Source organism: Arvicanthis niloticus, chromosome 14 (genome assembly GCF_011762505.2).
Source record: "Arvicanthis niloticus isolate mArvNil1 chromosome 14, mArvNil1.pat.X, whole genome shotgun sequence".
NCBI lineage: Eukaryota > Metazoa > Chordata > Mammalia > Rodentia > Muridae > Arvicanthis > Arvicanthis niloticus.
In genome coordinates, this window is record NC_047671.1 from 27882830 (window position 1) to 27905630 (window position 22801).

Sequence of the window (22801 nt, forward strand, 5' to 3'; positions counted from 1 at the left end):
CCTGTAAAGAGAAGGAAAGTCTAATAGCCAAGACCTGTGCCCACCTTGCTTTGAGGCATCGAACATTCTGCACATTTCATGGCCCTAGAGCAGGAGAGATCCAGTCTTAGAGGACTCCTCTGCACACTTTCCGCCCTGGCCCATAGCCTTCCTTCCTGATTCCCTCCCCAGCTCCTCAGCAATACCCCCTCCTCCTAGTTTCAACCACCCTTCCCTGCTCAGGTAGCCGTGGAATGTCTGCCTGCCTGTCTTCAATGGAGTAGGAAAGACCACGTGGACATTTAAAATGCCAGTGAGATCCCGTCTTTAACCAATGAGGGTCATGAAGACAGCTGCAAAATCACGTTGCTTTTTTTTTTTTTTTTTTTTCAATCAGTTGGAGTACACGGAACATAACCTGCATTAGACGATAAATACTCAGGAATTTGTCCCTGTATTTTAGAGACGCGGGCTGACATGTGTAGGGGTAAAATGACATGAAGCTTGGAATTTGTTTTTAAATTGTTCCGAAAATGCTTTAGAGGAGAAGAAAAAAAAAAAGGCAGTAGATAAAAAAGAGGTGCCGGAAACCGGGTAATTATGGAAGCTGCCTGGTGGGTTCACGATGCAACCCGGTGTCTGTGTATATTTGAAACATCTCAACAAGATAATGAAAGGTAAGTAGGCATCAAGAGTTTGTGAAGTTTCCCAAGGTGTCCCCAGAAGACCCCCTGGCCCACACCTTTGAGAATTTCTCTGGAGAGCCAATAAGGGAAACAGTAGCTTGCAGACTGGCTATCTGCATATGCACATTCCCACAGCTTTCATCTGGGACCCGAGGGGTCGTGACCCCAACACCACACACACACACACACACACACACACACACACACACACACACGCAAGAAGCCCTCTACCTTACAGACGGAACCCCGTTTGAAGTCAGCCTTGCTCGCCGCCTCACCTCAAGCTGGTGGTCACTGCTGACAGCGCCACATGCTCTGTGTGTTGTGTGAGGCTGGCCTAGGGTCGTGCCATCACCCCCCCTCCCTGCCCCTCAGAGACAGTTTCTCCACCTGTATCCCGGGGTGGGTGATGGGGAGGTCCCCGCGACCACCGAAGGAGGAGTCGGAACACGAAGCTGTGCCTGGACCATCACCCAGGCCGCGCCCTCTGGGTCCCCAGCCCTCCGGCCCATCCACCTCCCGCTTAGGGCGGCAATTTGTCTCCTTTTGAACCCCCTCGCCCGACGGGCTTCCCCCTTTGATTCGCGGCCCCGAGGCTTCCCCCCGCTTTGAAATGCAAAGCCGCCCGGCTGGGGCCGCGGACGGCCCGCGGCTATAAAAGGCCGGGGTGGGGCGGGCGCGGCGGCGGCCGCGGGTCCAGGTGAGCAGTCGCTGGTCGTCGGGGCGGCCGGCCGGCGCGGCGGCTCCAGGGCCCAGCATGCGCGGGGGACCCTGCGGTCACCATGTACGTGGGCTATGTGCTGGACAAGGACTCCCCCGTGTACCCGGGCCCCGCCAGGCCATCCAGCCTCGGCCTGGGCCCTCCGACCTACGCGCCCCCCGGGCCGGCGCCTGCGCCCCCGCAGTACCCCGACTTCGCGGGTTACACGCACGTGGAACCGGCGCCCGCGCCCCCTCCGACCTGGGCTGCGCCCTTCCCTGCGCCCAAGGACGACTGGGCAGCTGCCTATGGCCCGGGCCCCGCGGCCCCCGCCGCCAGCCCGGCCCCGCTGGCCTTCGGGCCCCCTCCGGACTTTAGCCCGGTGCCCGCGCCTCCCGGGCCCGGGCCCGGCATCCTGGCCCAGTCCCTCGGGGGTCCGGGCGCACCGTCTTCGCCAGGAGCGCCAAGGCGGACGCCCTACGAATGGATGCGGCGCAGCGTGGCGGCTGCAGGCGGCGGTGGCAGCGGTAAGGACCCTTCTCCCGTGTGAGCCTCCAGACCTGACAGGTGCCTGGCGAGGCCTAGGTCTCCCTCTTTGACCTTTGCCCTGGCCCTGATTGGCTTCTCAAGAGTGTGGCCCACGACCACTCTTGCCCTGGAGAGTCATTTTGTTTCGCCCTTCTTTATCTCTGGACTTTGAGAGCTTTGAGTAACCCAACTGAATCCTTGTGTATAGCTGAGGCAACTGCTAACCCGCGAAGAGAGGACATTGGGTCTCTGAAAGTGGCAAGGCCACAATTAGAAGGCCAGAAGCCTCCGCAGCAGTAGTGGCACTGCTGATTTTTTCTTACCAAGTCCTAACCCTGCCACACACACCCAAACACCTATCTGCTGTGGGAATGCAGGATCTTCTTCCCCTCCAGGACCAACTGGTTCTCCATCCTACAGTAAAGCGATAAGGTCCTTTCCTTTGGTTGACGAAGTTCTATTGGTCGCATAGGCACAGGGGTCCCTACCTAGCCTCCCCAGGACTCTCTCTGAACTCTTGACCCCGGGGGAGGGGCAGTGGGAGCAGTTGGGAAGGTGGCTGCTGTTTGGTTCCTTGCCTGTGAAACGCCTGCCCCAGGGCAGGCCCCTCTGATCCACCCTCTTCAAAGGCAGGGGAGGGGGCTAGACAAAGGCCTAGCTTAATGAGGGACAGCCTGACCTTTATGGGCACCCCCCATTCCTTTTGTCATGTAACTGCCTTTGCTTTAGCTCAGTAGTGACTCCTGTTGGCAGGAAAGTGAACAGGACACCTCATTGTCCAGATTGTGTTTGGCCTGTCCTGACAAAGGCCACCTGGCCTTGAGGGCGGGAAGCTGGCCTGCCTACTCTTTGATGTCCGACCCCCGCTTCCCTTCTCGCAGCTGGGGGCAGGCCTGGGACTTCCTCCACCTCCTCTCCCTTCCCTCCATTTCTCCCGCACACCCATCTACTCCCCTAGGCAGCTGCCGGGAAGGGTTTGATCAGAGCTTCAGGCCTTGGTTGTAGTCACTCCCGTCCTTAGAAGTGTAAGGGACACAGAAGCTCCGGTCTGTCTCCAGGGATATTTAAGGAGCAAGGCTCTTCACTTCTTTGCCTTGAGTAATAACAGCTAATAATATGGAACTCTTCTATAACTTGGTGCTGTCTTCCCCCTGTTTGGAAGGTGAGCAAACTATAGCCCAAGGCCACAGCCAGGAACTGATGGAGCACACTAAACACCATACCAGTTCTAATCCTCTGCGCAACCGATTTTCAGGGGTCTCTGGTTTCTGGTTTTTTTTTTTTTTTTTTTTTTTTTTTTTTTTTTTTTTGTCCATGTAATGGAGACATTACATGGTGATTTATATCCTGCTTCAAGCTATAGAAAGAGTCTTGAAAAAGCTGATGGAGAAAAAAAAAATGTTTCTTTGGAAGTCAGTGTGTGTGTGTGTGTGTGTGTGTGTGTGTGTGTGTGTGTGTGTGTGTGTGTAGGTGGGTGGTGCTCTGAAGCCTGGTTCTTGAATACAGAGGAAGAGCTTTACATTGGATGACAGGATAGGAGGTAGAAGAACCGTGTTCCCAGCAGCCTGTGTGGTCTTCTTTGGAAGTCTAGGAAGGAAAGCACTTTTCCAATCTTCCACTAGCAGCTTCCTGTTGGTCAGGTGGCTCAGGAGAAGGATGAGGAGGTTCCCCTTAGGGAGAGCATTGGAGAAAGGCCATCAGTGTAAAGCTACCTGAGCAGGAGGGAGTGGACCAGTGGAGTAGGAGTCAAAGGAATGGAGAGCTTGACGACTTGGGGTGACCTGAGGAAACCTCCTTTACCTTTGGGCATGAACCTGCGAACCCAGATGCACTCCTGGTCACCTGTCACTTGTGTACTGTTTTCTGCATGCAGGTGAGGCCGTGAATGTCCTAAGGCAAAGCAGTTTTCCTCTTAGCTCTAGGACTTGAGGTCAGGACTGCAGGTTTGGATTCCAGGAAGGGGTTTTTCAGGAACCCGATTAGACACATTTGGCCAAAGATGCAGGAGTCTGGGCCTTCTGGTCTGCTCAAACCATGTGACTCTCACTAATGCTCTTGAAGTAAGGCAGAATGAGAGCTGAGGGAAAGGTATAGACTCCCCCCAAGGAAAAAGCCCTTCTCCTGGGCCCTGAAGGTACAGGCTCCCAGAGGTAGCTCTTATGCTATGCTGTGGTCTGGGACACCTGAGGAAAACCCACTGCCTGCCTCAGCCTCCAGTTCACACTGACGCTGGCCATGTGCTGTTCAGCCTGCTACCTTTCTTCCTTCTTTTGAGCCCCATACAGTCTAGAATATCTGCATTGGACAGTTAAAGGGCAGATGTGCCGATGAGGAACGTAGGGTCCAGATGCAGATGAATCAGCTTAAAACTTTTGGGTGGTTTCCAATACTGTTGAGGGAGAACAGCACAGTCCTTCCTCAGGTCTGTGAGACTCTATAGCACCACGGCTTGGCTCCCACCCACCTCTGGACCTCACCCCGGCCACTCCCTTTGACCACTATGCTCCAGCACCCGGCCCTCTCAGGTGTGCCAAGTCTTGCTTCAGGTCTTGCGCACACATTTGGTTGTGGGTGCTGTTGCTGTTTCTCTTCCCTCTGACTCTCTGCATGCCTGGCTCCTTCTCGCCTTCCATTCATGGCTGAAGGAGAGGCCCTCAGTGATTCTCAAGTCACACTCTCCACCTCTGCTCCCTTTGATGACTTCTACTGGGAGTCCTTTAGAACCCTGTCAAATTCCAACGCACTTGCCTACTTCCATGTATGCTTGCACGTTGTCTGCTCCCAAACGGTCTAGAGCCACGTCTGTCCGACCTAGGGATGGTTGGGGCGCCAGCTCCATGCCTGGCATCAAGCATGTTGTTCAGTGCATTCAGTTGGATGAGTGAACCAGGGAAGTAGAGGGTCAGGAGACATCTCTGGAGAGACCAGGGAGGGGATGAGAGTTCAGCTTTCACAAGTTTCTAGAGTCCATCTCTGGGGCTTGGATCCATGACTGTCCAGACAGAATTTTAGGCTAACAGTCAAGGATTGGATCCACCCCCATACTTGGTCAGTGCCTCTGACTCTAAGCAATTGGAGCAGCCAAGGCCAGACTGTGATCTGATTTGGTTTTATTCTAGGAAAGGGTGCTGGGCATCTGAGCGGAGAGGCAGTGAGCCCCAGTTAGGCTGCAATCCAGGAACACAGGATTACCTGGTTCTGAGCGAGCCATGTCACTTCTGAAGCCAGTGGTGTCTAGAGCCCAATTCAGTACTGAAGACACCCTCCCAATAGTTTGCTTCGAAACCTAGGGACTTATTGGAGACTATTAGAAGTTGAGGTTTGGGAGACTTAGCTCTGAGCCAGAGCCGTGTTAACCTGGGTCATTTCTTTTCTTCTTTTCCTCCTCCTCTTCCTCCTCCTCCTCTCCCTCTTCCTCCTCTTCCTCCTTCTTCTTCATGGTTTTTCAAGACAGGATTTCTCTGTGTGGCCCTGGCTCTCCAGGAACACACTCTGTAGACCAGGCTGACATCAAACTCAGAGATCCCCTCTCTCTACCTCCCTAATGCTGGGATTAAGGCATGCACCACTGCAGCCCGGTCTTTTGGTTACTGTTGTTGTTTTAAAGTATTGTATTTATTAGTATGGGAAGCCGTATGCCACTGCACGTGTGGAAATCCGAGGACGACTGCATAGAGTCAGTTGTCTCCTTCTCCTTCCACCTTAGCAGAGGATCATCAAACTCAGGTTGTCAGGTTTGAGTAGCAAATGTTTTTACCCACTGAGCCTTTTCATTGGCCCCTAACTTGAATAATTTCTTGAAGCCATAGTGTTTCTGAAGCATAGCCAGCATTGGGCGAGTAGCCAATGCTCAGTGACACTTCTTGGCAGGTGAACACATCTTCTGCACCTGCATCCTGGAACCTTTATCGGCCCTACCCTCTCTTCCCTCTATTACATCTTTAGCAGTTCAAATACTATTCCTTCTCCAAGGCTGCCTTCTCCAGAAAACCCTCCCAGATACACCCCACTCCACGTAAAGGACAATTATAGCCTACGGATGGCCCTTTGTTTTAAAACTCTCTATCGTATCTGCTATGGAGTTGCTTATTTCTGCCAGTTGCCATCTGTAATCCTATCAAGGGCCACTCCAAATCAACTCCCTCCTGCTCTGGCATGCACATAGTAGGAGTTCATTATGTAGGCACTTTGCAAAGATCTCCTTTTGGGCCACTTAGGCCTCATAACTACCCCCGAGAGATAAAAGGCACGTTTTACAGATAAAATCGACGATGCTTAGAGAGGCCATGTGGCCTACCCAAGCTCACACAACTAGGGTATGACAACATACAGTTCCAACCAGGGTCCACAGCCTGCCAAGGGTTTGTCAAACAAAGCAACAGTCTCAAGGACCCAGCCCAAGATCTCTCGGCTGCTTGCTTTCCAGTCAGTGCCCACCCAGGTGAGAAAAAAAACGAGGCCAGCAGGGAGGAGCCGAGTGAGGTGGGAGGGAAGGTGGGGGGAGAAAGGAGGAGGGGGGAAGTAGGCCTGGCAGGCTGACTCTTTAAAGCTGGTTTTCCCTGCAGCAGAAGCTGCACCTGACACCTCAGCTCTCAGATGTAGCTGGGAATGACCTAGTTAGAAAGTGGCTGGAGATTTTTTTGTTGTGGAACGTGTGTCCCTTTTCCCCAGCAGATCTTGTGCTTAGAGCCTCAGGAGTCGTTCTGATATCCAGACAGCTTTGTTAACAGCAGGGGCCAGCTTCTGGAAAGGAAGTCCTCTTTTTGGACAGGCCTCTCGGGACAGGCCTGGAGCTCCTGGGATTCACAAGCAGCCATAACATCTGGAGTCGGGGTCATCGCCATGTGTTGCTACTCTTTCCCTGTCTCCCCGCAGCCCTCATTTTGGCATGAGCAGGGAGGAGAAGCCTGAGCTTCCCACCCTCAGGCCTTCCTGGGCCCTGCAATCAAATCCAGACCCCCTCAGCCAGAGGTTCTGTTAGTCTCTAGCCATACATAGCTTGTGCCTCCCCTCTGTCCATCCCTCAGACCCTTGTCCATTCTCCCAGGACGCCAGGTAATGCTATTCTCTCTGTGCTGGAGGTTCGGCTGGGTGATGGGAGCCATGGCTGCACAAAGGTGGGATTTTCGCTTGCCCTCAGAGAGCTGGGATTCAGCCCCCCACTCGAGCCCCCATGCAGGGGTCTTGGCATATGCTGTTTTCTCTTTCTGGAGTATTATTCCCGTATATGACATGGAAGCTGCTCCCTTCTCAACCTTCAGCTGTCGGCCTATAAACCACTCCCTCCAAGAGATTTCCCCAAGGCTAAGTAGAGAAGGTTCACCCTCTAACTGGCTTAACCCAGCCTCAGCTCCCTGTCCATGGTCCTCCGAATTCCTGATCACAATTGGTAGTTGCTGAATTGGCCTGCTCGCTTGCCACAGGAGCACAGACCAGACTAGTGCTGAGCACCCAGCATGGTTGGGATGAAATGAGCTGGTGTCTCCCAAGCATTCGGTGTGTGTGCTCAGCCACTCTTCAAAAGCAGTACTACTGACCCTAGATGGAACACTTTATGACAGGCTGAGCGAAGATGAGCAGGCAGTGACATCAGGCAGGAAGCGCTGCTTTGGAGGCTGAGCCACCAGCAGAAGGGATGGAGCTGCACTCTGGACTGAGGGTCCTTGCCGAATAACTCTGGAAGAATGAGAATGGGGGCAGGAGCTGCAGCTAGTGTGACCTCAGTGTAGTGAGGTGAGCTAGGTAGCTTGGGCTCCTGGTCCCCGGTGGGCAGTGAACTGACAGTGGTGTCTCATAGAACTTCCTGTCACTGGGAAAGTGCACCAGACCTGGACTGTCTGCTAGCAGCCAGCCACCAGAACATACAGGAGTTGAGCACTTGAAATCTGGCTAATGTCACAAAGAAAACCAAGAAAAACAAAGTTATAAGGGTTCTAGTGGCTTACATAGGGTCGTACCAGCAGTGCATGGCCAATTTAGGTGAAGACTCTCAGGGCCATCTAACTCTAAACTTTTAAAATTAAAATTAGTCTGTTATTTTATGTGTATGAATGTTTCCCCATGTGTGTCCCTGTTGCCTGCGGAGATCAAAAGAGAGCATCAGATTCCGCTGGAACTTGATTTACAGATGGTTGTGAGCCTCCATGTAGGTGCTGGGAATTGGACCCAGCCCTCTGGAAGAGCAACCAATGCTCTTAACCTCTGAGCCATCTCTCCAGCCCAAGATTCTAAAGTTCGTTCTTTTTTTTTTTTCCACCTCCAAAAGCCAGGTCTGGTTGTGGGCCTCAAGGAAAATATGATGGTCCATATGTGCAGATGGCTTGAGAGCTGCTTGATGCAGCTGTGATGGATGACTCTGAGTGGGAAGAGGAGGTGGTTCAAGAGGGCCCTCACCCAGGCTACTGATTTCCTCATGAAGGTTCCTCAGGCTTGGCTGTGCTTAACCCCATTCTGCCAGCCTCATTGTTCCTCCTGAGCCTGAGTGAGGAGCCATGATGGAGCCATGACAGAATAGGCTGTAGTTTCCCCTCAGCCAACACAAGGAAGCCCCATGACTCTGGAATGGCTTCCTGTATCCTGAGAATAGGCAGGGCTGGAGCTGCTGCAGCACAGACCCTGATACAGGTAACACAGATGGGAGAAAAGGCTCAAACTGAGATGTCATGGCAACTGATGGCATAATCAGATCTCCACACTCCAGGGTGTTCTTTGACATGTGACTTCCCATCAGGCAACATTCCTCTCGTTCCTGAGGGAGCGCTTCAGCATCTGCTTCTACAAATAGCTCAGTTCTGTTTTGTCTTGTTTTGTTTGGGGGCAGTTGTCCGTAGCCTTTGACCTTTACAAACCCTTTTCACATCTATTCTGTGTCCTGGGCAGGGAGGGGACCCAGGAAAGTTCAAACACTTGTCTGATCCATCCACTAAGGATACCGACTTGGCTACCTCTTAGCTCTTGGTGCTAAGGTTGGATCCTTAGTGAGCACCTGGCCTTTGCAGGTCTTGGTGTAGTGCTTACACCACGGGGGTGCTCACACCCTGTCACTCTTTGGTAGCCCTCTTGTGTTCATCTGGATGACATCCCAGGGGTCTTTAAAGTTATTTGTATGCTTAGCATACTTGGAGTTCTTTTTTCTCATACATCTTTTCTATACAAAAAAAAAAAAAAAAAAAAAAAAAAAAGCCACCCTGTGCTTGTCTATCTTACAGGACGCACCATCCAGCTTTCCCTCAGTAGATGGGACATGCAGGCACAGAATGGAAAAGAGGGGTCCTCCCAAGGGTCAGGGGCAGAGTTGGCACAAATCACCCATGCAAGAAACTATTCTCTGGTGTTCTCCCTCAGTCTCCACAAGGCCTGGGAAAGGCACTGGCCAGTGGTGCTCAGGAGGTGGCAGGGAAGGTGGTCCACCAAACACCTTTGAACCTCCTCTATCTTCCTTTCCTTCTCTTTGTTCTTTGACTCTGCAGCTGACCCAGTGACCTTTCTGGATCTGTTCTCTCATCTCCATCTTGAAGTAGGATCCAATGGCTTCCTTTCCCATCTCCCTAAGCACTCCCCAAGCAGGCACCACAGACATAGGTGAGCAGGAGGCCATTGCCCCTGCTCCACTAGGCTGGAGGGTGTGTGAGTGTGTGGGTGCGGCCTCCCTACGGGTGTACATGGGTAGTGGATGAGTAGTGAGGCAGACTCAGAATTGCATAGAACCTGAGCATAGAGAACCTGTGGTCTGGAGTTGTAGCTCAATGCAAGAGCACATACTTAGCATCCATGAAATTCTGGGTTCCATACCGTGGTGCTGACACCCATCCCTCATCAGGAGGGACTGAGACCCACAGGTGAGTGACTTGTTTAAGAACACTCTAGCTGGAGCTTGCTAAAGATAAGAGGACAGAGGTGTAGCTGAGAGGCAGAACTGAACTTGGTCCTCGGCACCATTATCACCACCCCCAGCCCCAGCCCCAGCCCCAGCCCCAGCCCCAGCCCCAGCCCCAGCCCCAGCCCCAGCCCCAGCCCCAGCCCCAGCCCCACCAAATGGTAGAACCTAGCAATAGGTATTTTTAACAAACTCCCATGGACACATGGTGTGTGTGTGTGTGTGTGTGTGTGTGTGTGTGTGTGTGTGTGTGTCTGTGTGTACATGCTGGGTGAGAGTGTCATCTCAATGTACAGCCACAGGAGGTGGCCCACCCAGTGAGAGGTCACAGAGGGTCCGGGCTGGTTTTGAGGCCCACATCCTAATAGTCAGAGTTAATCAGCACTTGGAGCCACAAACCCAGAAGTGCTGACCTAGAGACCGTTTGGTTTTCTGGGAGTCAGTCTGTCTTGGAGCAGAGGCCAGGCTCTCCTCGTCTGCCCTAGGCTGGATACACAGTACAGGTCACCGGAACAGTATCCTGTCTTCCAGCTGGACAGGCCTGTTGTCTAAGCTCTCAGACTGGGAAATCAGCCTTCGAGTTCTTTCAACAATAATAACAAACACAATCTAAGAATCAACAAACATTGGGAGCCTCCTGCTTCCAAGTTGGAAGGAACCTTACAAATGCAGCATACACATGCAGTAGGGCTCAGCCCCATTTCCTGGCATCCCTACAGGGGCCACCACACCGCTATTGGGAAAGAATGGGCTCTACCCCTCTCCATGTGTACCTGATGTATGCCAGTTACTGTACAAGGAGCCCTTCTCATCTCAGGTGAAACCCTGTACATCCCAAGGCTGGAGAGGATTGTGGAAAAGCATTCTCAGTGTGATGGGTTCTAGTGTGTTTCTGAGAACAAATACACCTAGCTTTTTAAACATGTTTAACTACATTTGTTTGGGCCTTGTGGGTCCCAAGAATGGAATCAGGCTTGGCAATAAACAGCTTTCCTGAACCATCTCCACATCCCTAGGTGGTCTTGAATCGCACTGTTTTGTTTTATGTAAAAAACTAGATACATAGCTGACGTGGTAGTGCACGCCTTTAATCCCAGCACTTGGGCGATAGAGGCAGGTGAATCTCTGAGTTCGAGGCCAGCCTGGTCTACGAAGCAAGTTCCAGGACAGCCAGGGCTGTTACACAAAGAAATCATCAAAAACAAAAACAACAAACCAACTAAACAAACAAAAAACCAGGTTGTTGAGGCACATACACAAAGTGTTTGGCCCATAGCCACCATGACTGTCCTTAATGGTTATCTCCATATTACAGATTCAGAAAATGGGGCCCAGACAGGTAGGGAGATGATCCTTAGCCACCATGGCATGTTGGTCCCCTGTACACCCGTAGAGTTCTGCTTGTTCAAACAAGCACATAGCAGAGACACCTGGAGAGCTAGCCAAGTTCCAACCCCCAGGAGTCCAGTCACTCCAAATCAGGGGGCCAGAATTTTCAGAGGAGTTCACCAGGAGTACTGAGGCTAAGGGCCAGGCACTGAGAGCTGTCTGCCTGTGGCTTCTCTAGACCTTAAGCTGCACATGCTTTAGAGATGTGGAGATCCATTTGTGCCTCTCATAGCAGCCTGTTCCACAGTGGTGAGACATTCTACATATGACAGAACCAGAGTGAAGGGTGGGCCCTCCATTTAGGCAAGTGAGCTGAGGTTCTGGCTACCATGCTCAGTCCTGAAGGTCTGCACCCTCTCCCCTTACCAATTCTCACTGGCATCTTGCCTACAAGTTACTCATTCTGAGCCTGGGAGTGGCTGGCCCCTCATCAGACACCTGTTACAGGAACCTGGACTTCCCCCTTAGCCTCAGTGTCCCAGGAACCTGTAAATCATTCACCTTGGCCTCTCCCTGCTCTGTCCCTCTCATGCACCACCTTACCCTTCCTCTCTGGATTCCAGAGGGGACTTTTGGTGCTCACAAATGGTTATCAGGGAGGATACAGGCTTGAGCTCTGTCCAGAGCTTGAGAACCTAGGGCCCCTGACTGTCATTGAAATACAGTTTCTAAGGATGAGGAGGGGTTCACAAGGTCCCACCTCTGGCTAAGGAGCTATTGGCAGTTGCTGGCCACTGGGGAAAGGAGAGTCATTCTTGTTTGGTGTGGCCACTATAGGTTGCCCATGCCCCAGTGGATGAGTGCACACCCACACACATGCAAACAGCACCAAGTGGACTCTGGGTTAGAGGAGAAGGAAGAGGAAGAAGAGGAGGGAGGGGGATGATACAGGTGGGAAGGAAAAGGGGGATTTTAGGGGAGCTGGAGGAGGGCACAGGGAAAGATATGATCAATATCTATTGTATATACATATGAAGTTCTAAAAGAATAAATAAAAACTATTTTTAAAAAACCAGAGTTCAGGGATTGGAAGTGTAGCTTAGTAAAGTGCTGTCATAACACCCACAAAAGTCCGGGTTCAAGTCTCAGCATAAGCCAGGTGTTGTAGTATATACCTGTAAGCCTAATACTTGGAGATGGAGACAGCAAGACCAGGGAGCCTAAAACCATCCTCACTGCAGAGTGAGTCCAAGGCTAGCTTACAAAATTAATTAAAGTCCAGGCCTGGTGATGCAGATCTGTCACCCTACCCATGAGAGGTCAAGGCAGGAAGCTTTCAAGTTAAAGAATTACCTGGGCTACAAAGTGAATTCAGGGTTTGCCTGGGCAACTCTGACCAAAAGTTTAAAAAGCACAGAAATGGCTGGGGGATGTGTCCTTGTGGTAGAATGTTTATCTATCATGATAAAGCCCTGGAGTCAGTCTTAGTGAAACATACATGCACATAGGCATGCACATGTGCAATCACATGCGCTTCTGCGCATACACACAACACATACAAGTAATACACTGGATATTTGCATACAATGAAAACTGAAACCCTCTAAAGCCCAACCCCCACCCCCAGCTTTCCACCTCCACCTGCCTCCCCAGAGGAGGCCGATCTGTTGTTGGATTCTTGTATATGTCTTCAGGAAAAAAAATAACCAGAAACATTATACACATCTATGAAGATATGGCACTTTTTTTGAGGCATGTTTTCTCTGTGTAGTCCTGGCTGTCCTGGAACTCCCTCTGTAGACCAGGACAGCCTCAAACACAGAGATCCACCTGCCTCTACCTCCAGAATGCTGGGATTAAAGGCGTGTGTACAGAATTATGGCATGCTTTTAAAAGTTTACGTTTTTAAAAAGTATGTATTTTCGTATGTGTTCATGAGTGTGTGTATGTTCATAAACAGGTGTGTTCACCTGTACCTTGGCATGTGGAGACTAAAAATTAGCTTGGCGTATCTTTCTCTAGTGCTCTGTAACTTGTTTTTGAGGCAGGGTTTCTCACTGAACCCATGGCTCAGCATCTCTGTTAGACAGGTGGCCAGTGAGCCCTAGGGGTTTACTGGTCTCCACGCTACACCTTTGTGTAGTAAGCACTTTCTGCACAGAGCCATTTCCCCAGCCTGGGAGCAGGCTTTTCTCATAGCATCCTGTGTCTTGTTTCCTCATTCACATGTCTTAACAGTCGCTTACTGCTCTTCTCCATGGGTGTCCCATATCTTGGTTCAGCCGCTCCCTACTCATGGATGTGGACATTGTTTTTAGCCTTGTGCTAGTAGCAACATTCACTGTTGCGGGCAGTTCTTTGTGAGATTATGTCCTAGAAGTCGAGCTTGTGGCCCAAAGCTCTGTGCATGCCAATAGGTTTCCATTCCTATCATCCCCTCTCTAGGTCTATGGACTAGGGCTCCCCTGACCCTGGTGGGGACAGAGGTGCCACAATGCAGCCAATTAGACCCCGTACTGTCTAATTACCATTCTCTGTTTTAGGAAGAGTCAGCTGGAGATCAGGATACCCTACTCTCAGTTCATGTCATCATCAGGCCGATGGCCTCGTGATAGCAGTTTTCTGTGGCCTGACTCACAGCTGTAAATGACACTTGTGGATCCATTCTGCTCACCACAAGGCGTAGGGGCAACAGAGACAGACACAGACACAGAGATGGAGCTAGGTACTAAGAGAACATCTGCCTTCATGACCCATGAGGGAGTCTGGGATCTCGAAAGCAGAGCTCCATCTGCTGCCTAGCCTAGCCTCTTGGAGACAGCTAGGAGTCTTCCTGGCTTTTGAAAGTTCCAGCCCAAGGCCATCAGCCACAGTCCAGTCCAGGTTTTACAGTCTGCCCTTGCTGTGGTCTGACCCTCCATTCCAGAGAATGGACATAGAGGTGTGGTTGGCTCTGTGAGCTTCTATTGCTGACACTTAGGGTGTTGGGTAGCTCAGTGGTACTTAAATATGGAGAGATGGGAGTTGTGCTTTGGGGGCATCAGAGAGAGCTCTAGACTGGAGGGTGACCTTGACTGCAGGAAGGTTAGACTAGATCGAGCAGGAGTGCCTAACCTTTTGATGTTATTACACGAAGTAATACATTAGAATTATAGAGTACATAGAATTCATTAAATAATCTGAAGGCGTGCGGGACCACATTCACAGTTACCATGGAACCCTTGTGATTCACAACTGCGATTGGACTTACCTAGAAAAACTCCACCAGACACATGACTACCTTAAACCATGGTCTTGTCATCTGTAAGATGGCAGGGGACTGAAAACCCAGGACCCCTAGCCCCAGCTAGTGATCCCAGTGGACTATGGGTTCAGAGCCCAGCTAGGCTGTGGTGGTAGTAACCTCAGGCAGAGCTGTTTCTGAGCCAAGATTGACTTTTCTAGGTCAAGGAGGAGCCACATCTGGAGCCAAGGCCTCAGCAACCGCTCCCTCAGCCCCTCCTCTAAGCAGGCCTGGCACAGGCTGCAGGCTGTCCTGTGCTCTGTCTCTGCTGTCAGGTGGTACTGTGAGCTTGGTGCATATGGAAATGGTCAGTGTGCTTCTGCTGCTCTGGCAGAAACCCAGGGAGAAGCCACCTAGGAACAGCTGTTGTCTCCCATTCCCCACAGAACCACTTGCCTGGAGAAGAGCCTAAGAGCCAGGGTACAGAGCATCGAGGCAGAGGCTGGGCTGTCTGTGGGCACTTGGCACGAGGGGATCCAGGGTTATGGGGTTATGGCGAGATCCATTGTGCCCTAGCGTGTGTGCATGCCTACTGCCAGCATGCTCCTTCTAGTTTAGCCATTTCTTAGTTTAGCTTCTTTCAGAGAAAGCTGGTGCTCACCCAGGCCCCATACTTGCTCCAGACAGCCTTCCAAACTCAGTTCCAAAGACAACCGTGATGTCAGTAACCTCAGACAGCGCTTAAGTCCAGCTCCTGGCCCAAGCAGCACCATCTAAAAGCCAAGTAACTGCCCTCTTGTCCTAAGACATGGCAGCCCCTTGCCCCCACTCTCCACACAGCAGCTAGGAAAACATGAAAGCCTGCAGCAGACCACATGTCTCCTGTGCTTAGAGCTCTGCAGTGGCTCTGCCATTCAAGACAGAGTAAAACCTAAGCCCCTTCCCTTGACTTCTGTCCCTGCCCACTTTCCTCTTTGCTCCCCTGTCCCAGGAGCTTCCTCACTCATCCATAGACATATCCCTACCTCAAGGCCTTTGCCGTCCATGTTTACCTTGCCAGATTCTGTTTCTCTGGGTATCTGCCTGTTCTCTCTCTCCCTTTCTCTCTCTCTCTCTCTCTCTCTCTCTCTCTCTCTCTCTCTCTCTCTCTCGGTTAGGCTTCAAGAACCACTGTGTTGGACTTTTGTTTTGTTGATTTTGAAATTGGGGTCCCACTATGTTACCTGGGCTGCTTTTGAATTCTTAGAGTCAAGTGACCCAGCCAAGTAGCTAGGACAATAGGTGCCTGTCAGACTCGGCTAGCACCACTCTGAAATTCCCACCACCAAATTCATGGGCTCCCTGTCTTCCTTCTCCTCCTCAAAATAATTGCCAGCGAGTGAAGCAGATGCTGTGCCCTCTTCCCCTAGCATCCAAGCAAGGACTTTTCCTTTTGTTCCCTGCCCACCACAGTGTGTAACTTGAGACAGGAACTTGGTTTGTCCAGTGGAGCATCTGACTCACTGATGCTCTGCTCATAGAACATAGGAGGGAGTGTGGGCAGCTCCGGTAGCCCAGCCCTGTGACTCCCAGTGCGACCCTAGAGCAGGGCATGGTGTTTTGAGTGTTCCTTATGGGCACCTTGCAGACCCTAGAGTCTACCAGCAGCTCTGGGCCTTCCCATCTTACTTTGGGCTAGCATTCAGTAGAACTGGGAAGCCCCCAATCACAGGGCACATCCAAATGCTGTTTTCTCTCACCATTGGATCTTCCTTGCACGGGAGGGAGGAGCATCTGGTAATCCCCTTTATCCTTCGTCTACCCTCACCAGCCAGGTGTGTCCTAACCAGCCAGGTGTCCCCTTCATGTGTCATGCCCAGACTTATGCTCTGAGGACCCCTGAGTCAAAACCATCTGGAAAGTTTGTCACCACACAGCCCTGAGGCCCTCTGAGTGAACAGTCAGGGAATCTCCTGAAGCTTCACTTTGCACAGCTGACATAGCTGGCTTCAGGCCACAACCTGATCATCAGCTTCCTGCCAGGGGTTGCCTGGTTCTTCCTGAGCATCCGCCACACTCACCTTTCCTCGTTGCCTTTCTGCTCCGCAGGTAAGACTCGGACCAAGGACAAGTACCGTGTGGTCTATACAGACCACCAACGCCTAGAGCTGGAAAAGGAGTTTCACTACAGCCGGTACATCACCATCCGGCGCAAGTCGGAGCTGGCTGCTAACCTGGGGCTCACAGAGAGGCAGGTATGTGGATCCTCCACCTCAGCTCAAGTAACAAGGCCCAGAATTGGGCTTTCAGGCTGCTGTGCATGGACAGAACCCACAGAAAGAAAACAGAGAGGTTGTCTCCAGGCTACTGGCACAAAACCACACGCTGGACCATTGCTACACCACCAACTAAACCTAACATTACCCCACACACACACACACACACACTACAGTGAACACACTACAGTGGCTGGTGATCAATGCTATCCAGACCCAAAGGAAGGGGGTTTTAGAGAAGGGTCTAGAGCACAGGGAGAGTGTGTTTTAGTCTCTGAGGTCTGGTGTCAGGGGCAGAGAGTGGATCATGAAGACCCCCTCCCCCAACCCAGCTCCTTCCTAACGCCTGCAGCGTAAATTCTCTACAATCCCACAGGTAAAGATCTGGTTCCAGAACCGCCGGGCCAAGGAGCGCAAAGTAAACAAGAAGAAACAGCAGCAGCAGCAGCCCCCTATGCCTCCCACACAGCTGCCTCTGCCCCTGGATGGCACCCCCACACCATCAGGGCCACCCCTGGGTAGTCTATGCCCCACCAATGCTGGCCTTCTGGGCACACCCTCGCCAGTGCCAGTCAAGGAGGAGTTTCTACCTTAGGCCCTTCCAGCCTGGGGTCCAGGGATCTAGGGACTTGAATGTTGGGCCCCTGGCTTTGCTGGGACCCAAGGAGCCTGTCTGAGTTCCAGCCCTGCTGTTGACCTTAGGACACTTAGGACACTGCTCTTGTCACTGTGGACAAATTGCCTATCTAGGACAAGTAGCTTGCCCACTCCCTGCCTTCCATTGGCTGGGCTGTGTGATGAGCCTGTTGGACAAGCTCTTATGTCCTGCCTGGGCCACGGGGTGATGGGGAAGCCCAGTGAGAAGTCTCAATCACCTGGGGATTCCACAAGATTCAGAGGGCGCAATGAGCTGTCAAGACAAGGTTGAGGCTCCATTGTCTCCTCCAGAGTTCCAGAGTGAGGTGGACGGCTGCTGTATGGACCAGACTGGCTCTGGAGAGGAGTCCATGTTGAGAGAAGGTGGTACACGAGTCTAGACTCCCATGTGAAGCACAAGGCTGATATCTATCCCACCTGTCTCCTCCTCCAGCCTCACCTTCACCTGACCTAGCGCCCCATGCTCCGGCCCTCCCCATCCTGGAGGTAGCCACAAAGCCATCAGGACTGGGCATGAGGAAGAGGCTGGGCAATTGGCCACTGCTCTTGAGACAGAACTTGCCCCCTCCTTAACATCCGGAGAGGCCTGTGGATGGAAGGGAAGGCTCTCAATGTAGACTCTATGAGTCTACCTACCTGCTCGTGCCCATCTTCCCACAGGTTTCCCATCACACCTAGGGAGCCCCCAGACCATGGGGGACTCACAGCTGTACAGGAGTTAAGCAGAGTGGAATCTCTTGGATGCAGCTTCAGGAATAAGTTTTTCCCTTTTAAACAATTTATAAAAATCATACATAGCATTAAAGGAATTTTTTTTTAAAGTTTAATCACTGTCATCCTTTCTCGTGATTGTGTGTCTCCTCTCCATTCTGTGGCTCCCCCAATAAGGTCACCTTTAAAATCTGGCAGATCAAAGAGGACCCTGCCAAGGCAGGTCTGAGACTGAAGAGACACTGTTCTTTGTGTGAGCGGCAGCTCCAGCGCCCGCCTGTCCACCTTCTGATCCTCGGGCTTTTCCTGCAGCATTGCCAGTCACAGGGCACTCTGTGTGCCAGCCATGGCTGTGCCTGGGAAGCACACAGTCCTGGCCCCCAAAAAGTGCCTGGCCCAGTGAGAATGCATAGTGGTGTTCATATAGAAAGATAAGGAAGGACCAGTCAGAACTTTGTTCTGAATATGGCGGGAAACGGTTTGTCTGTGGAGATGGAGAGAAGAGGAGGCTCCCCGCACATCAGGAGGCCTGGAAGGCTTCCTGGAAGAGGCAGTGCTTGACCTAGGATCTGTATGGGCTGGTCAGGTCCAGAAAGGAAGAAGGAACAGAAGCAATGGGAACATAGAACATTTTCTAAGCTTCTGGGAGATGGTTTCCTTGGGTTTTTTCCCCCAGAGGTGGGCAGAAGTCAGCTGCCTAGGACCTTCTCTGCACAGAGGGCTCTGGTGCCAGCTGCATGCCCCTCTGTTTACTGTTCTGGGAGGTGGCTAGGTCATAAAAAGCGTGTGCAGCCTGCCTGCCTTTGCCCTTTGCTCCTGGCCTGGGATAACAGGTGTTCCCAGGCATACCAGCCTCCTCTCCTGCCATCCCCTGAGGAGACAGGCAGGGCCTCTCTGTAGCAGTTGACATATGAGCCTGTGGAACCAGGTGGCACCGGAAGAATGGAGTGGGAAAGGCTGGGAGATGGCAGTGAGTTTAGCTTTCTGATCTGCATGACCCCTAGGGCAGATACTCCCCCTCTCTGGGCTTCCAGTTTCTGCTCTGGTGCAGTTGTTTGGGGGTAGAAATGGAATTTATGCAGCAAATGCTTCTACCAACTGAGCCCTTTCACTGGCCAGACTGACCTGAAATTCACCATATAGTCTAGCCTGGCCTCAAACACATGGTGATCCTCCTACTTTAGCCTCTGGAATGCTGGGATTACAGGTTTGAGCTAATGTTCTGTCTGTTCACCATGCTTTCTATCCAGTAATCCCACACCAGTACCTGTGAGCATCACACACACACACAAAGGCGTTCTGGAAGTTTGGGGCTGGAGGGCCCTACTGTCTCCATGACTGAGTAGAGCCTCAGGTTTTGGAGTTAAGTGGGCTGGGCTCTAGTTATGAGACCTGGAAACTAACTAAGGTGTTTAGCCTCTCTGAGTCTCCCAGTCTGTCAAGGGGAACTATAGTAGTTATTCTTGGAACTGAGGAGCACAAGTGCAGCCCATGCTTTGCGCCCTACTTGAGATGCTAACATGTCTAGCTGCAGTTGCAAACACTGCAACACTGAGGACAGTTAATGGCAGGAGGCCCTGGCTCTAGAAGATCTCTGCCCAGCAGCTAGTGAAGCTGCAGTCATCACCCACATGGGAGCTTAGAAGGTTGGGTATGAGTCACCTGTCCATTAGCTTTCGAACTCCATGCGAAGGAGAGGTTGCCTGTGTATCTCTCCAAGCATGCTGTGATCTTCTTGTCACCTAAAAGCATTCCACCGGAGGGGCTGGGGGTATAGCTCATTCGGTAGAGATGCATGAAGCCCTGGGTTCAGTCTCCAGTACTGTGAAAAACTGGGTATGGTAGCACAAGCCTGTAAATCCCGACATTTGAATGGCCGAGGCAGAAGGACCAAAAATCCAAGGTCATTCTGGGCTACACAGTAAGTTCAAGACCAGCCAGGAGTACTGAGACCCTGTTCAGGAAAAAAAAAAAATAGAGAAAAGAAAAAGTTCCAGGAGAGGTTGTGGTGTAGCAGTAACTAAGGAAAGAGACCTCTTCAGGTTGCATCAACTACTCTAGAGACAGAGGTATCCACCTATCTACCCTCTGGGGACAGCAGATGCTGTTTTGTACAGGGGAGCTGCACATGTCCCTCTGCTGGGTGGCAGTCCCAAAGCTGCTTCTGGGGATCTAGGCTTCAACAGTAGACCTGGCTTGGACTGGTCCTTTAAGGCACAAAGCTGGGCACTAGCAACTGAGAACAGCACCTGCCGGGACTATTTTGGGTATCGTTTCCTTAGGATTCGTAATTCCCCATTGAGAACTCTCATCCTGTGGAAGAACTAAGAAGCCTTTATCAGCAGCCCAGGGATGCTCTAGAGAGAATCCAGGTTGGAAGCCCAATGTCTTGGAAGAGGTGGGCTCCATCAGCTGAGAGATTACACACACAGAAACTTGAAGGAGGTCTTCAGTCTCTGAGAAAAGCTGTGTGGCTCTGGGATGAGGAGACACAGGCTGGCAGAGCATTAAAGTGGCCCTGGGGGAGGAAGGGTGATTCCGGCCTGGCCTGCAGGGTTGCTCCAGAAGGGCGTCCTTCCCCGCTGCACCAGATGGACCGGCAGACTGGAGCCTCGTTTTCCACAGTCACCACTCCTCGTGTGACAAAACACATGCTCGACGGTGACAAAATCCGAACGCTTAAAGCAAATTAAAAAATGTTTATTTATATGCTTTTAAAAATATCTCCTATATAATAAAGGAAGTACATTTTCATCTAACACTCTCCTCTCCTAAGTCAGCACACATTCCCATTTCACTTCTGGCTTGTGGTGAGACCAGGAGACACTGGGGGGGGGGAACGGGAGAGGGGAGCATTTAACAGTTTCCACGCCCCTTGAGATGGAGGACAGGGAACAGACTGCCTGGTCAGTGAACCCTTGGTTATTGCACTATTGCACAAAGCTGGAGCTTCGGGAATAGAGTGACTAGCATAGGCAACATCTGCCAGAAAATCTTAATGTTTTGCTTTTATTTTTTTTTCCCACCCAAGGCTGGTGAGAAGACTGGGAGATGGTGGCGGAGAGGTGAGCAGGAAGTGTAGGCTCATGTCCTACATTTCAGGTGCCCCACCCTGAGTGATTTTTTTTTTTTTTGGCAAATCCTGCCCTCTCTGGGCCTCAGTTTCCCCATCTGGAAAGTATGGACTCAGCCCACATGCCCACCAGACCCTCAGTGACTGTCACCTAAGGTCAGTGGTCATCACATAATATACTTGCTTGAGGAAGGCTGAGTTTTGGTCTTACCCTCGACTCCCAAACAGGTGTTGCTATGCAGGGGCCAGAAAGAGGCCATTTTTCTGGGATCTAGAGTCAGCTGCTTTACCCTAACCACTGTTCTCAAGGTTCTCTGAACCTTCCAAAGACCTGACAGCTTCCAGTGACAAAGGGAGGGCGGGGGGGAGAAGGAAGGTAAAAGAAATGGGAGAATGAGACCTGTGTGAGCCTCCTTCCTCCACCCCAGGCCTCCATTCCTTCCCAGGCTTATTCCTAAAGCCCAAAGATTCTCTGAGATCTTGGGGACATGGTATCATTCCTCTGAAAATGTTTCTTCATCCATAAAATGTCATTTATACATACCCACTTTTCTGGAGCTGTTGGGAAGAATTAATCATTGCATACTAGATCCGTCATAATACAACAAGACTCAGGAAGTACACTCGGCCCATCTTGGCCACCTGAGGCTCCTAGGGGCAGAAGCAGCAGGAAGAAGCCCCTTCCTCCTAAGTCAGGGAAGCCTTGGCTGGCTAGCAGTATCTCAGAGGCTGGGGAGGAGAGACAGGTCCCACACCCAGCTCAGAAACTCTGGAATCTGGTCCTCCTCTGGAACCCCAAAGGTCAGAGCAGGCTCTACCCTGGCATCTTCCCAATTTGGGTGGTGAATGTCTATAGGGGGCATCTCTAGAGGAAATAGATTTTTTTTCCATACCTGGCTTCCAATAGTGGTTCGTCCCAGCAAACTAGTCCACTGATTGTTCAGTCACTCCAGTTATCACTTTCCCATCTTAGTGGAAGGCTCAAAGAATGGTCATGCTGCTCTCTGAGACATCTGAGACATCTGCTGGTTTATATTCACAGATACAATGGATAGCCCCAAGGCCATAGCGCTGATAGACAGGAACCTGCTTTAACATTACATCACAAGCCACCACAATGCGGTGACACTTGCCTGTCCCTTCTCCTCCCGGAAACCTCCCACTGCACTTTCATCCCAAGAAAAGGAGTCACACTGAGGACCACTGTGTCTACGGGAAGTCTATGAGGACTGACTCTGTCCCTGGTGTCACATGCTAACTGTGTGGCCTAGAGTGAGTAACTACCTTCCCTAACCTTTGGTTTCCTCATCCTTGAAACTGAAGGACTAAACAACTGCCTCTCTGGGTTGAGAAAACAAGATGTGGTCCAGGTCCATTTTAAGGTACTGGATAAGCACTGGTTGACTGGGCTGGTGGCTGACTAAACTAGCTAAACATTAGTTGTGTGCCTACTGTGTGGCAGCTCCATGCTAGCTGTGTTCTATGTTTGGTCTCGATAGAGTCCTTACACCCCAGTGAAGTGACATAAGAGAACAAGATTGCCCTGCAGGAAACTTAAGGTCATCAACAAAGACGATGTAGTTGGTGGTGGAACCCCACACAGGAATTTTAATGGACAAGAGCACTCTGCCTGCCTCTCTTGTCACCCAACTAATGAAAGGGAGGCCCAGAGATGGCAGTCACTTGCCCAAGGTCACACAGAAGACTGTAGCTGCGACCGATGGTTTCTGTCACGCACCCCCTCCCCACCCGCTCGGGCCGCTCCAATCCGCAGCTCTGCGTGC

At 51.5% G+C, this 22801-nt stretch overlaps 1 protein-coding gene and 1 long non-coding RNA gene across 2 annotated transcripts; one reads left to right on the forward strand and one right to left on the reverse strand.

Annotated features, from left to right (window-relative positions):
* The first annotated feature begins 1367 nt into the window (after positions 1-1367).
* On the forward strand, positions 1368-18034 carry Cdx1 (caudal type homeobox 1). The gene is made up of 3 exons (XM_034518608.2): positions 1368-1892; positions 16410-16555; positions 16953-18034. The coding sequence occupies exons 1-3, from the start codon at positions 1448-1450 to the stop codon at positions 17169-17171; spliced, it is 810 nt and encodes a 269-aa protein (XP_034374499.1). The 5' UTR covers positions 1368-1447; the 3' UTR covers positions 17172-18034.
* LOC143434293 (uncharacterized) lies at positions 18034-22728 on the reverse strand. The gene is made up of 2 exons (XR_013103672.1): positions 21911-22728; positions 18034-20622 (listed from the first exon to the last, which is right to left on the reverse strand). It is a non-coding gene; the product is annotated as an uncharacterized LOC143434293 (long non-coding RNA).
* Positions 22729-22801: the final 73 nt, after the last annotated feature.